This window comes from Rhinoderma darwinii, chromosome 12 (assembly GCF_050947455.1).
Source record: "Rhinoderma darwinii isolate aRhiDar2 chromosome 12, aRhiDar2.hap1, whole genome shotgun sequence".
Lineage (NCBI taxonomy): Eukaryota > Metazoa > Chordata > Amphibia > Anura > Rhinodermatidae > Rhinoderma > Rhinoderma darwinii.
Genome location: NC_134698.1, coordinates 61,090,497 through 61,105,781, shown reverse-complemented (window position 1 = coordinate 61,105,781; position 15,285 = coordinate 61,090,497). Strand labels below are relative to the sequence as shown.

At 42.4% G+C, this 15,285-nt stretch overlaps 1 protein-coding gene across 1 annotated transcript; it reads left to right on the top strand.

The window, feature by feature from the left end:
• The first annotated feature begins 969 nt into the window (after positions 1-969).
• On the top strand, positions 970-14,170 carry PNN (pinin, desmosome associated protein). Its single transcript, XM_075844770.1, has 9 exons — positions 970-1,161; positions 3,819-3,896; positions 4,874-4,942; positions 8,229-8,301; positions 8,406-8,500; positions 10,337-10,412; positions 12,163-12,318; positions 12,397-12,535; positions 12,715-14,170. Exons 1-9 carry the CDS (start codon positions 1,049-1,051, stop codon positions 13,983-13,985), a joined length of 2,070 nt encoding a protein of 689 aa, XP_075700885.1. The 5' UTR covers positions 970-1,048; the 3' UTR covers positions 13,986-14,170.
• The last annotated feature ends 1,115 nt before the right edge of the window (positions 14,171-15,285 follow it).

Below are 15,285 nucleotides of genomic sequence, written 5' to 3'. Positions count from 1 at the left end.
TGCGTGGCAATATCTACAGGGAGCAATGCGTGGCAATATCTACAGGGAGCAGTGCGTGGCAATATCTACAGGGAGCAGTGTGTGGCAATATCTACAGGGAGCAGTGTGTGGCAATATCTACAGGGAGCAGCGTGTGGCAATATCTTCAGGGAGCAGCGTGTGGCACGATCTACTGGAGGCAGCGTGGAGCACCATCTACAAGGGGCACTGAGTGTTGCACTATATACGCTGTTTTTTACACTACCAGTAGTGCTAAGCACATATCGCCTAGCGCTAGTGATATAGTGAGACATCACCTGCCTGTAAACAACCAGATAACCAGAGAACAATACTGGCCACCATAATTTTTTTTCTGCCATTTTTTTAAAATGTTGTGCTTTTATTTCTTTGCAGAGATTCTGGGAAGAAAGCCACGCCCATTAGCCACACCAACCAGATAAGCCACGTCCCATAAGACGCACCCACCAAATAAGCCACACCCTAAGTGTCCCTGGTCACATGGTCACTTGCAACTCCCTATAGGAAAACATTGAAGCAAAGAAAAAAGTGACTGTGGAAGACGTCGCCAAGAGAGTCGGTGGTATGTCTGCTTGGAAAACGGGACCACCAACCATCCTGGCCATGTTGTCGCCCATCCCCATTTGAACCTACATAAGACATCTGGGCATGTTGTTTATTGACAAAAATTCTTAGGCCTAATATTTCAAAACCGTCTTATCCATATAAACAACCAATAAAAGTTCCAATACTATTCTAAATACTGAACTGGGAAAATGAAGAGTGGATTCTGGTTGATATGGGCAACAATATCACTCCTTTTTCTCGCCAGTTCTCATAGATGATGTTAGGCAGCGAGTGACTACAATCACTAGTTTGTGAGGGAAGCTAATTTGCCTAGTTTGTTCCCGCCCCTTTCTTTAGATTTGTCAAAGCTGTCGGGCGCGCTTTTAATTCGTCATTTCCGGTGTTGATTGGAAGCGCCACGCCAGGTCGCCTGCTTTTAGTTCTGTTACCCGGAAGTGGTTCTCGATAGAGTTGGGCGGACAAGATGGCGGTAGCTGTGCGCACTTTGCAAGAACAACTGGAAAAGGCGAAGGAGAGTCTGAAAAATGTGGACGAAAACATACGTAAATTGACTGGCCGCGACCCAAACGATGCTAGGTATGTAAGCCGCTGTGTCTGAGAGGTGTGGTGTGAATGAGAGGATGCCGAGCTCTAAGCGGACATGAGGCGCGTGGCCCGAGCACCAGTGCATCCAGTCACGTCTCGGTGGTGAGGGCGCGGCCTCCACTTTCACTTTGGTCACCATAGTAATAATGCCGTCACCTTTTGATTCATTCATTCACGTGACCTTGGTGTTGGTTGCATTTCTGGGGTGCATATAGCTTACTAGTCCTAACGTGCATCTTGTCTTTTTGCTGGACAGTTGATTTCAAGCTGTTCTCTGTTATCAGTTGATTAAGGATTGGGAGACTGAGTGTAGTTTTCTCCATAGTACTGTGCACAATATTGGTTAGATACAGCACTGCGGGATGCGCCTCTGCATAACAAGGTAGAGTCACTGTTCAGGAGTCAGGGAAAGCCATGTAAGAACCACGTAATGACTGAAATATTTACTCAGATTTGCAGGGATCCAAAGAGAGTATTCCAGTTCTGCACCACCCCCGATGGCCTGCGCTTGGCATAGCATAGTAGCAGTTTTTTCTGGATTGCTCCTTTTTCAGTTGCGTAACTCCTTGGCGACGTACTACGTACATGTATGTAAGACCTGCCAATGGGTAGTATGGAGAGGGCTCATAGGCTGAGCACGCTCCATTCTGAGCGGGTGTCTGCCATACATTACAGCCGACTCCTCACTGCAGTGGCCGGAATCCAACGCCATTTTCATTATGCCCATTTAACCACTTAGATACCATAGTCCATAGCGACTGCAGCAGCTAAGCTGTTTGAAATAGGGGGTGACCACCCCCCCCCTACCTACAGCTAAACGCTTCCCCTCCCCCACGAGGCAGTCATGGGGGCCTAATGAAGACCCCAAGGTCTGCCATCTTTGTGTTCCTGTTCACTGGATCCACAGGATAGGGGATACATGTGTGATCGGTGGGGTTGACCATTGGGGCCCATAGCTATAAGGAGAATGGGGGACTGAAACACTCTGAAAGAGCTCCATGAGACTGGAGCATTGGTACGCATGCTCGAACAGCGCTACATTCATTTTTATGGGACATCCGGAGGCAGGGCTTGATGGGAGCCTGTAAAAATCACAATATGCTGCCATACATTAGTATTGCAGTATATCGTGCAGGCAATCCAACGATCGCTGGGTCAAGTTTACTAGGGGGAATAATAAAAACCAGTTAAACTATTATTTTTTTCTGCACAGAAAACCCCTGTCCGCTTTTTTTTTTCTTTCCAAAAGCAAGGTTAAAAAAAGAATACAAATGGACATAACTGGTATCACCGTGCCCGTAAAAGTCTGAACTATTCTAAAACTGTTATTCATCCCGCATGCTGAATTCTGTAAAAAAATAAGTAAACTTAATTATTTCTGTTTTTTGGTCACCTTAGGTCACCCAAAAATATGGGATAAAAAGTCCTATGCACCTCAAAACGGTACAAAAAAACCTGCAGCTCACCCTGCAAAAAATAAGCCCTCACATCTCTCAATCGATGAAAATGTAAAAAAGTTATGGCTCTCAAAGTGGCGACACAAAATAATTGTTTATAAAAGTGTTAAAAAAAATTAATATATATATATTTGGTATTGCCGTAATCGTATCGACCCATAGAATACCATTAACATGTCGTTTACCACACGTGAATGCAGTAAAAACGAAAACCCAAAATAACAATGGCTCAATCGCTATTTTTTTGCCTATTTCACCACTAATATATATTTTTTTCAGTTTCCCAGTAAATTATATGGCACATTAAATGGTGCCGTTAAAAACAACAACTGGTGTCTCAAAAAACAAGCCCTCAAAACGGCTACGTGGATGAAAAAATAAAAAAGTCGTGGCTTTTCGAAGGCCGGGAGTAAAAAATGTAACTCCAAAAGTTGGCTGCGTCTCCAAGGGGCTAAAATAGAACCCGTACAGCCCGGCAAAACCCTGATAAGTGCCACCGACACAATGTTCCCGTAACCGGGCCAGCCACTCCCTGTAATCGGTGCAAGGAAGAGCCATCTAATGTCCGCACTCCCTTCTATGCACGAGAAGGATGTGGTTGTCTTTTGACAGCCCTGTATTTTTGATGTCGGGACACAGACAAACGTTTTTGTCCTGATGTTTAGGTGCCGCATTGGACATCATCCTGGGCTCCAGGTTGTGCACCCCCGGTGTAGACTGTTCAGAGGGGTTGTTCCATTGTAATGTCCCTTTTTCAAGAGGGACTCCCGCTATGAAGGAATCTGCAACCGTATATTACATTTTCCCATTCATTTTTCCTAAATTGACAGCTGGCTGCTGTTTCTGCATACAGCAGCCGATTTGTTTCCTCCAAGTAGGGGAAGGGCTTTCCCCATGAATAGACTGGACTTATAACTGAGTCTAGTGTAATCTTTTATTGCTCCTATAAGCCAAACTGCACAATATATTTTGCACATTCAAGTGACTGAACTGCTTTAAAAAAACAACTTGGCCTGCAAAAAACAAGCCCTCATACAGCTATGTTGACAGGGAAAAAAATGATTGATGTAGGAAGGCAAAGTGGAAAAAACATGACAATTGGCCTGGTTCTTAGGGGGTTAATTGTTCTTCAATGAAGATTTGTATTCTGTAATGTCTACTCAATATTACCACTTGTGACTTACTTTCTAGGCCAGCCCCAACAAGGCGGCAGACTGTCACAGGTGCAAATGCGATTGGAGGTAGAGGCCGTGGTGGCATTGTGCTACGGTAATTATTACTATTTTATTTTATTTCTGTCAATATTATCAAGTTTCATTTTCAAGCACCCACTTTTCAGTTAGGTCCTGTTCAGAGTTTTTTGACGCGGAAACCGCGCCAAAAAACAACCAAAAATGCCTCCCATTGATTTCAATGGGAGGCAGCGGCGTTTTTTACCTAGAGCGGAAAACGGCTCGCAGTAAAAAGAAGCGTCATGCCCTATCTTCGGGCGTTTGCGCCTCTGAACTCCCATTGGCATCAATGGGAGGCAGAGAAAGCGTATTTTGCTTTGTTTTTTGCCAGTAACACTCAATGTGCGCGAGCAAAAAACGCAGCGAGAATCGTGGCAAACGGCGTGCAGGCAGATCAAAATCCCAAATGGAATTTTGAGGCAGAATTTTCCTCCTGCAAAAAAAACTCTGTGTGAACAGGGCCTTACATAAATTGCTTGTTTTAAAACTACATCCGCTAATAAATGTTGCTGTGGTACTGTACATATCAGTCTGCTAAGCCTTCTAATATATTAGACACTGAAATAAAAATGAATTCAAGGAACCCTCTGGGCAAAACGTATGGCGTGTTAACTTGGTGTAGCACTTAAGGGTGTGGTGGATAATACTGGTATTTAAAAAAAAATGTTCACTCGTTCTATTGAACAATAAACATTCCGTGCACAATATAGGTACAAGCGCAGAAGCATATACATAGCATAAATAACAAGTTGCATAGGTAATCTCAATAGATAATACTGGCATTTAAAGAACACTTACGAGTGAATCCCTGTGTTACGAACCGTCCCTACCAGGCCCTGCACAAATAAATATATATATATTATTTCAGCACTATTCTTTTCTGCCTCCGAAACTAAGAGGATGCCATCATTTAAGGCTCTTCACATTTAATCGGTTTGGCCATCGTAGTAAGTGATGTCCTATTATCTTAGCATACAGTGTCGGGTGTTGGCAATAAAATTCTTGTATTTGCAGGCGTGGACTCTCAGATAGCGGAGGAGGACCCCCAGCCAAACAACGAGACTCTGAAGGTGCCCTGAGCAGGTAAATTCTACTATTAGTCGTGACTGTTTGGCCTAATTCCTAATATCAATGTTTGCATATGGGTGTATTCACACAGGTCTGATACGCTTTGTAAAAGTACACCGCATATCTGCCCTGGAGGCTGCAGTGAATTCCGTCCGAAAACTGCACCAAATCGTGGAGCAGATTTTAGGGCAGAATCTGCTGCGGAAAGACTATTGGGAAAAAAATACTTACCCTGTTTTCAGTTGTCATAGCGACACCTCCCTGTTCTCCATCCGACCCTGCCTCCGGGGATGATTCTTAAAGAGGCTCTGTCACCAGATTTTGCAACCCCTATCTCCTATTGCAGCAGATCGTCGCTGCAATGTAGATAAGAGTAACGTTTTTTTTTTTTAAAAAACGAGCATTTTTGGCCAAGTTATGACCACTTTTATATTTATGCAAATGAGGCTTTCTAAAGTACAACTGGGCGTGTTTAAAGTTAAAGTACAACTGGGCGTGTATTATGTGTGTACATCTGGGCGTTTTTACTTCTTTTACTAGCTGGGCGTTGTGACTAGGAGTGTATGATGCTGACGAATCAGCATCATCCACTTCTCTTCGTTAACACCCAGCTTCTGGCAGTGCACAGACACACAGCCGTGTTCTCGAGAGATCACGCTGTGACGTCACTTCCTGCCCCAGGTCCTGCATCGTGTCGGACGAACGAGGACACATCGGCACCAGAGGCTACAGTTGATTCTGCAGCAGCATCAGCATTTGCAGTAGGGATGTCACGATACCAGAATTTGGACTTCGATACCGATACTTCGTTTAGTATTGCGATTTCGATACCAATTTCGATACTTTTGCCAACAGTAATAAAAAAAAAATTCTTCCATTTTCTGATGTGAGGCGCGACGTGTGATGAATTTTGAACGCGCCTCACATTAATAGTAATTAATCCCATCATGTTTCTCAGTCATAATGGGTTAATGTGCGAGGTACATGATGGGGTTAATTACTATTAATGTGAGGAACATGGAGGTTAAATTCATCGCACCTCGCGCCTCACATTAATAAGTGAATGAAAGCCGTGTTTTTATTTAATTTTTTTACAGCGTACACATCATAAATGATGCAAAAAAATTGTTGTGCGCGCCATTACTGAATGTGTATATTTTATGTATTGAGACTTATTTTAATGTTTATTGTAAAAAAGGTGAAGGTGTATTTTTTTAAAAATTTGACAATACTTTGTTTTTACTTTATTTTTAAACTTTAATGTACTGACATATATCGGATATATCCCAGTACATTAGCCTGTGGACGGATAGCACACAGGCAGTTGTTAGGAAATACCTAGGTATGTCCTAACAACATGAAATATGGTAAGACAGCCCTGGGGTCCGTCAACAGACCCTGGGCTGTCTGCCCATATATGGTATGGCCCTCGATCGCGTCACAGGAATTCCCTGTGATCCAGGGGATCCCCCCTGCTCATTTTCCCCTGGATGCTGCAGTCCGCTGTGATCGCAGCATTTAGGGGAATAACGGCGGAGATGAGAGGTTTCTCTGATCTCTGCCTTTATAGAGCGGGGCTGCGGCTGTGTAATAGACATTGCCCCGCTCTTGAGAGGAAGTGCGCGCGCGGTCAGCATGAGGTGATGCGGCCGGGGCTGCACTAATGAGCGGCGGTTCAGGCACTGGAGACAGAACATGGGGGTGTTCTATCTCCAGTGCCTCCGCTCATTAGTGCAGCGCTGGCCGCATCGCATCATCCTGACCCCGCGAACTTATCATGACTCAGGAGCGGGGCTGTGGCTGAATTACACAGCCGCAGCCACGCTCCCATACATTCATGTATTACTATACTGCGCTGTGCGGCTGCGCAGCTCCGTATCGAAATACAGGAAATAGCGGTATCGAACCGTTTAGGGATCCACAGTATCGAAACAGTATCGAAGTTTCGATGCACTGTGCATCCCTAGTTTGCAGGTAAGTAGCTACATCGACTTACCTGCAAACGCCGATGCTGCTGCAGAATCAAATGTAGCCTCTGGTTAAAAATACGACCTGCAGGTCAATTTATGAACATTTTTTTTGTTAGATTTTTTTCCACAGCTTGTGGATGAGATTTGTTTCAATCTTATAATCTCCTCTCCTATTGTTATATGCTGTGGATTTTCCACAATTAAATCACTTGTGGAAATCTGCAGTCTTTATTCTGTGTGTGAACATACCCTTATAGTTTTTTTTTTAGATTTATTTTTTTCCCATGCATTATAGTTTGGTAGCTTTTATTTTTTTTTACACAAACAAAAACACATGCAAACGTAGGAGTGGGTTATAAAAAGTATAAGGCTACATTCACACGACTGAGGTTCTATGTAGTTCTATGCCTGTATTCACATGGTGTTTTTTTTTTAACGGCCTGTTAATACTGGCTGTCAAAAAGTAGGACATGTCTACAGGGGACTGTGGCGCTTTATGTGGGCACTATCAACGGGCATTGTGTCACTACATGGGCACACTGGTGTTTTCAGGGGGTTGAGACAAATAAATTCCATTTGGTTTAACGGCCATTAAAAACGGACAGACGCACTGGAAATAGATGACCATTTGGAGACACACTGATGCAAAATTGCCATTAAAAACTGACCGTTGATCAGTTTTAATGGCCATTTTTTTCACTGTCGTGTGAAAGTAGCTTAAAAGGAGGATGTCCTATATTGTGGAAAAACGCCATCAGAGCTGTACTGTGTGAACAAAATTTAAAGGGCTGTTTCAATACAACCCCTTTTTTTTATAACTAAGCTGCCTGAAAATTAGCTGTTTTTGCTGGGGAATTTCGCAGGCAACCACATTTCCACTGCAGCGGCAGCTGCAGGGTAAGTATTTTTATATGGTACCCGTTCAAATGAATAGCAAACTATGATACACGGCCAGTCTGAGTCAGCCAGAAGCTTTCTGCGCTAACTAATAGAGGGGAGGTTTTCAAGCAGGAGACCCCAGATGGATATCCATATGCCTAGCAATGATATGTAACCATCTATGGGATCTGTAATGTCTTCCGTTTTCTTCTCACTTTTGGAAAACAGAAGGAAGAAATTATAGCTAAGCAATGGCAGGGCATATGAGGAGATATATTCTTTCCCTTACAAGACAATGCTCTAATTTGCTTTTTCATGGATTTTATCCTTGCTAGGGGCTATTTTTCTCTCAATGCACCAAATTGAATTATTTCACTTTTGTTTATTCTTATGAGATTTCATTAAAAAACAAAACTCTTGGGTGTTAACGTAACTTCGTTTTAATATTTTAGGCTGGGTGGGGAACGGCGACAGAGGAGAGAGTCACGCCAGGAAAGCGACGCTGAGGAAGAGGATGATAAGAAAGTAAGTTTTTGGTGTTTATGTATTTGAAGCATTTACAATATACTCCCTTACTGTTACCTAAACTCAACCCTTTGTGATATTTTAATACTTTTTTTTTTTAACAGCCAGCGTTGCAATCCTCAGTTGTTGCTACCTCCAAAGAACGTACACGCCGAGATCTTATACAAGATCAGAACATGGATGAAAAAGGGAAACAAAGGTAGATTTAGGATTATATTTCATACATGCTCAGAAGATAGAGTAAACTGAAGTTTGGAACGCTCACTGTCCCACGGCATTATTTTTATAATTTGAGCTCCTCTATGCTGTTAACCCCTTAGTGACCACTAATACGCCTTTTTACGTGATTCACTAATGGGCTTTAGGCTAGGCTGACGCCTTTTCACGTCAGCCTAGTCTAAGTCCTGCACGGGTCTCCCGTGCAGGCAGGAGCCGGGGCTCTGCAGTCTGATGACAGCTGAGCTCCTGCTCCAACGCCCGCGATCGAAGTTTACTTCGATCGCGGCCGTTTAACCCGTTAAATGCCGCCGTCAATAGCGACCGCAGCATTTAACTTTGTTTACAGAGGGAGTGCGCTCCCTCTGTCACCCATCGGCGGCCCGCGAATGCAATCGCGGGTCTCCGATGGGGTGTCATGGCAGCCGGGGGACTGATAAAAGCCCCCAGGTCTGCCCTGGACATATGCCTGTTAGGACGCGCCGGAGGCACGTCCTAACAGATTGCCTGTCAGATTTACACTGACAGGCAATAATGCTCTGGTATACGAAGTATACCAGAGCATTATAGCAGCGATCGGAATATCGCACAGTAAAGTCCCCTAGTGGCACTAATAAAATCAGTCATCAAAGTGAAATAAAGATTATTAATAAAAAGTACAGTAAAAAAATAAATCCATTTTTTTCCATAAAAAGTGGTTTTATTTAGTAAAAGTGTAAAAAAAAAAAAAAAGTACACATGTAGTATCGCCGCGACCGTAATGACTCCATTAATAAAGTTAATATGTAATTTAAACCGCAAAGTGAACACCGTAAAAAAAAACGCAAAAAACTATGGCGAAATTGCAATTTTTTTCCATTGCCCCCAAAAAAGTCATAATAAAAATGAATCAAGTCCCATGCACCCCAAAACAGTACCATTCAAAACTACGTCTTGTCCCGCAGAAAACAAGCCCAAAAAATCACTACATTGATGGAAAAATAAAAAAATTACAGCTCTTGGAAAGCAACGATGCAAAAACAAATAATTTTAGTTCAAAAGTGTTTTTATTGTGCAAAAGTCGTAAAACATAAAAAAACCTCCACATATGTGGTATCGCCGTAATCGTACCGACCCATAGAATAAAGGTAACATGTTAATTACGTCGCACAATGAACGGCGTCAATTTAAAAACGCATAGAACAATGGCGGAATTTCAGGTTTTTTTTATAATCCCCCCCCCAAAAAGGTTAATAAAAGTTAATATACAAAATTATATGTACCCAAAAATGGTGCCATTAAAAAGCACAACTAATCCCGCAAAAAACAAGTCCTCATACAGCTATGTAGATGAAAAAATAAAAACGTTATAGCTCTTTGAATGCGACTATAGAAAAACGAATAAAATAGCTTGGTCATTAGGGCCTAAAATGGGCTGGTCACTAAGGGGTTAAACTGTGACTGACGACAAGCTTGTTTGTTTCCAATGGCAATCAGTCAAATTGCCGTTTTGAGCTATAATACAGACTGTAAAACCGTATCCGCACATTGTAGGTAATTCAATGTGTTTGCATAGTTAATGTTTTATGTATAGTGCATATGATTTATGCTCTTCCCAACAGCAAAAACATGTCCTGCGTTTTTTTGGCTCATTGGCTGAGGGTTTTTTATTTTTTATTTTTTTGGGACCAGCACCTTCCTGACAGTTATGGCATGTCCTGTCAACATGCCAAAAATGTCCAACATGGGAGTTGGCCGTTTAAGTCTGATAGACCACTAACCTGTATTAACATGCTGTTCATAAGTGTAACGACGTTATAATTTATTTTTTTTCCCTCAGAAATCGGCGAATATTTGGCCTGTTGATGGGTACTCTGCAAAAATTCAAACAAGAATCTAATGTTGCCACAGAAAGAGTAATTTTATTTTTATTCTTCTACATTTGCTTTATATATAAAATATGCAATAATGAGGATATAATGCTGTAAAAGGGACAATCATTGGGACAGCACTGGTATAATTTATAGAGACTGAAAATTGTTCAATTATTACTGTCGGGATTGTATTTTTTTTTTTTTGCCTGTGTTTCCAGGATAAGTGTCTTTACTATCCACAGTGTAGGTGATAAATGTCTGATCACTGGGGGCCCTAGCGCTGGGGCCCCTACAATCACTAAAATGGGGGTCCTGAGCCCCCGTTCCTCACTTCACAACGACAGTAATGGGGAGCTTGAGTTGAGGACAATCACTTTGCTGTCTGTCCGTCCCATAGACCTGGAATGTGTGGCAGCATTCATTCTTGACCGCCGCTTCATTAAATCCTGCTCATTGCTGCGGTCCTGCACTGAGGAGTAACGGGGAAATCAACCGTGGTTGTGGGGATACCAGGGGTGGGACTCCGTGATGGATATTTATCACCTATCCACAGGGTAGGTGATAAATGTCTAATCTTGACACAACACCTTTTAATCAGAAGCTAAATGAATGCCTGCAGAATAACCTTAATCCCAGTGCACTGTAGGTTCATGCTCACACTAATGCAGGAGCACGGTGACTCAGTGGTAGGCATTGCTGAGCTTAGCATACACTACTGATTGACTGCTTTACTGTATGAGTGTATACGGGTAAATCTGTCATTAAGCAGTGTTTGGTATGCAGCACTCCCAGAGCCCTAGGTGCAATAGTCAGGGCGCAGGATAAAAATTAATCTTCCTGTTTTTTTTATCTCTTTAAGGCCTCAGGCCCCATGCACACGAACGTCGTTTTCATGCGCAATTGCGGATCCGTAATTACAGATCAAATTGCGGATCCATTAGTTTCTATTGGTCACGGACACCTTTCGGTATATTTACAGATGTGCCGTAGAAATGATCCACGAAATATAGAACGTGTCTTATTTTTGTCTGTAACGGACTGCTTTATTTCAGCATCTCCTAGGAATCCATCTGTGAAAAACAGACCTCACTCAGAAAGCGTCAATGTGCGTCAAAGTATGAACGGTGCCGCTCTATTCAATCTGGTTTTGCTGGAGAGAGTACAGCACTCGGCTATCTCCGGCAGTCCCATAGAGAGTGAATGGAGCAGCAGCGCACATACGTGACCTGCCGCGCTGTTCATACCGGGACTCAGGCCTCCGTTCTCTTGAGTTCTGGGACGCCCAGCGATCAAACACTTAACACCTATCTACTCCCACCCTTGTACAGCCTTTAGTGATTCAGGAACTTTTTTTCGCGTTATGACACCCACTCAGATTCCCCACCCCTTAACCAACCAGGGAGGATATGTGCTCATTTAAAGGGTTTTTTTTCGTCACAAACTAGTTATGCATTTTTTACACAATGTTACACTTTGATCCAAAATTGTTTGAAGGAGCACCCATGAGTGGCTGTGTCTACTTTCCGAAAATATGGGGGTATAATGTGTTTCGTTTTTTGTTAGTTTTTTTGTATAATTTAGGTTTATTTGTGTATGTCAAAAATGTTAATGATTTTGCAGCAGCGGAAGGGTTGAGCATAATTTTTCATGACAATACTGAATCAAATCATAGAAAATTGTATTCTCGAGGTCCGCATCTCCCTCTCTCTGATGGGTTAGATAGGAGAATAGACCTATGTGCTTTAACCCTATAAAGACCTGCATTATAAAATGTTTTCTTATTGGCCTTTAGCAAAAAAGACGACAAGAAATTGAACAAAAGCTTGAAGTGCAGGCAGAAGAAGAGAAGAAACAGGTGGAAAATGAGAGGCGAGAGTTATTTGAGGAAAGACGTGCCAAACAGACTGAGTTGCGACTATTGGAGCAGAAAGTTGAACTGGCACACTTGGTGAGTAGTTATATCCTCATCGGAGTTTGTACGGGTCGGCTTTTATTGTTTCTAATGTGTTTTCTTAATTCATTTCAGCAAGAAGAATGGAATGAACATAATGTGAAAATTATTAAGTATATAAGAACCAAAACTAGACCTCACCTGTTCTACATACCTGGCAGAATGTATCCACCAACTCAGAAGTTATTTGACGAGTCGCAGAAAAAGATGAATGGTAAGTCCATACCTGTTTGTTGTGAAGCCCGTAGATGTGGCGTGTAGTTTCATGGCCCATTCAGCTTGAATGTTGACGGTTCTGATCATCGCGGAGTCCTTTATTCGGCTACATAAATTCATATATTAGATTATTTTTTTGATTTTTTTAAGCTCTTACCACGCCTTCTTTTGTTTTAGCTATATTTGAAAGTAGACGGGCTGAATTCGCAGAACAGTTGAATAAAATGGAGGCTAGGCCTAGGCGCCATTCCTTCAAAGATCAAGAAAAGAAGCACGACGAAGAACAGAAGGAGGACCCAGAAGATGGTAAGGTGGCTCGGCATGAGATAGATGAGGAGACAGGTAACCTGCCTAATGACATAGAGATGGAGGACACCTTTGAGGAAGAGAAGGATGTTAGTGTTACATTAAGAGAGGTAGAAGTGGTGCAGGAGATTAGTCTTATGGAAGATGGTGACGATTCTAAGGCTGAGGAAAAGATTGAGGAAGAGGGTAGGGTTGAGGTAGAGGAGCCACAGATTAGTAAATGGGAAGAAAGGGAGATAGAGGTTGAGGAAGAAGCAAAGGAAGCGGAGGAAAGCGTCATCGTGGAGGAAGAGGAGCATCAGCAGACACTGGATACTAGTCAGGCAAGTGTTTATGAATCATGTGATGATTTTAACATTAGTAAGGATGTAGAGCGTGAGGAGAGAGCTGATGATCAGTCAGAAAGTAAAGTTAATGAGGAAACAGAAACCGACAAACCATTTGGGCCTGAAATAGAAACCGTATCTGCCGAAAAACAAGAAAAGAAACGAGAGACAGAACTTATGTTTCATCCACCAGCTCATTATGAGCCCCAGACCAGGCTAGAATCACACTACCGTGTGGAAGAAGAGCCGGTGCCTGCAAGAGAGGAAGCTGCAGCAACAACCATAAATAATATAGAGCCCCAAGTAGAGCAGACCCAGATTACCTCCTCAGAACATAAAGAAAAGAGAAGCAGAAGTAGTGGAAGAACCAGGAACAAAGTAGGCAAGAGCAAAAGCCGGAGTAGTAGCAGCAGTAGTTCTAACAGTAGTTCTAGCTCAAGCAGTAGTGGGGGAAGCAGCTCGACCAGCAGCAGCAGTCCAAGCAGTTCCAGCAGTAGTAGCAGCAGCGGGAGCGACAGCAGTAGCAGCAGTAGTAGTAGCAGTGAAAGTCGAAGCCGGAGCCGAGCGAGAGGGCATGTCAGGGATGAGAAACGCAGGAGAAGCGTTGAGAGGAAGCGAAGGGAAAGAGAAACAACTGGAGCAGAGAGGAGTCACAAGTCTTCTAAAGTCAGTAACAGAGACGCCAAAGGATCCAAGGATAAAGGCTCATCAAGGTCTGACCGGAAGAGGACTGTTTCCGAAGGTAGCCGGTCAGGCAAAAGGCCATCAAGAAATGAGAGAGACCGTAAATCAGACAGGAAAGATAAAAGACGTTGACCAGATTGTGGTCCGGACTGTAGTAGAACGTGGTGCTGCCTTAACAATAGCATGGTACTAATTGTTTTGGAAAGCACAAGGAATTTATTTTACCTTTTTTGCATAATTTTGTAATTTGGTGGTTTAACAGAGATGTAAGCTCAAAGATCTTCAAATAAAACCATTAAGGATTTTTTTTCCCAGTATCTGCCTGGTTTGTTTGCTAGCGTTAATTTTAACCATACTTTAGATATTTTTTTTAAACAAAAAAAAAAAAAAGTGCGTCGTACTGAGCCCCTGTAAATGATTGACAGATGTGTTGACTAATATTAACCCTTTAATTTCCTTTTTTTTATTTTTAAATGTATGTAGTGTCATAAGATCTTATATTGACTGAGAAGTACTTGCTTTTTTTTGTAGTTTTTCATTTTATATCCTTTAAATCCCCCTTTAAAAATAAATAAATACAATACACTTTAGTATTTTCACGTTTAGGATAGAAAGTGATATAAATGTGAAATCTCTTTCCCCATATCTTACTTGGAGTCCACGCAATGGCTCCGCATTCTGTGAATCATTTTCTGCATTTGGTCTGAGCAGCATCTTAGGGTGACATTGTAGTTACTAATAGACAAATGATATATGTACAGTTTTTGTTTTATTTAGTAAACCATGTTTGGAGTATGGTATATTTTAATTCTCTGGCATAGCCAAACTTGTCTGCTTTGTATGTGTGTTTAAAAATTTTGTAAGACCAATTGCAATTGTTTGGCTGTTATGTGCAAATAAATCACTTTTGACTAGCATTGGGCTATTTTTCCTTTTTTTTTGTCTAGCACAGGCTTGTTGTAGGCCTATTGTAAGTATTTTAAAGATTTATATTGTATAGCTGCAGAGGGGGATTTCAGCAGCACAGAGTAATGTAGTGTTTTATGAGCTCAACCTATTCCCATAACATTAGGCCATCAATATATTACCGGTACTGGTACAACCCCTAGAAACCCCACCAATCAGCGGAATTAAGTGGTTGCGGCGCTTGTATATTTCAATGGGCTTAGCTGCAGTACCAGACACAGCCACACCCATATGTACGGTGCTGTGCTTGAATAGACATAAAGCCTTTCATTGATTTATGGGAGGCCCGAGGGTCAGACCCCCATCGATCATACATTAAGGGCATGACCTAAGGTTAGGCAATCTACTGAAAGTCTTAGACAACGTCTTTTAAAGGATAGTGTTTGCTGGAGGCCCCATCGCTGGGACCCTGAGTCCTCTGTATGATTGGAGAGGCAGGTCACGCATGCGCGCTTCCGCTCCATTG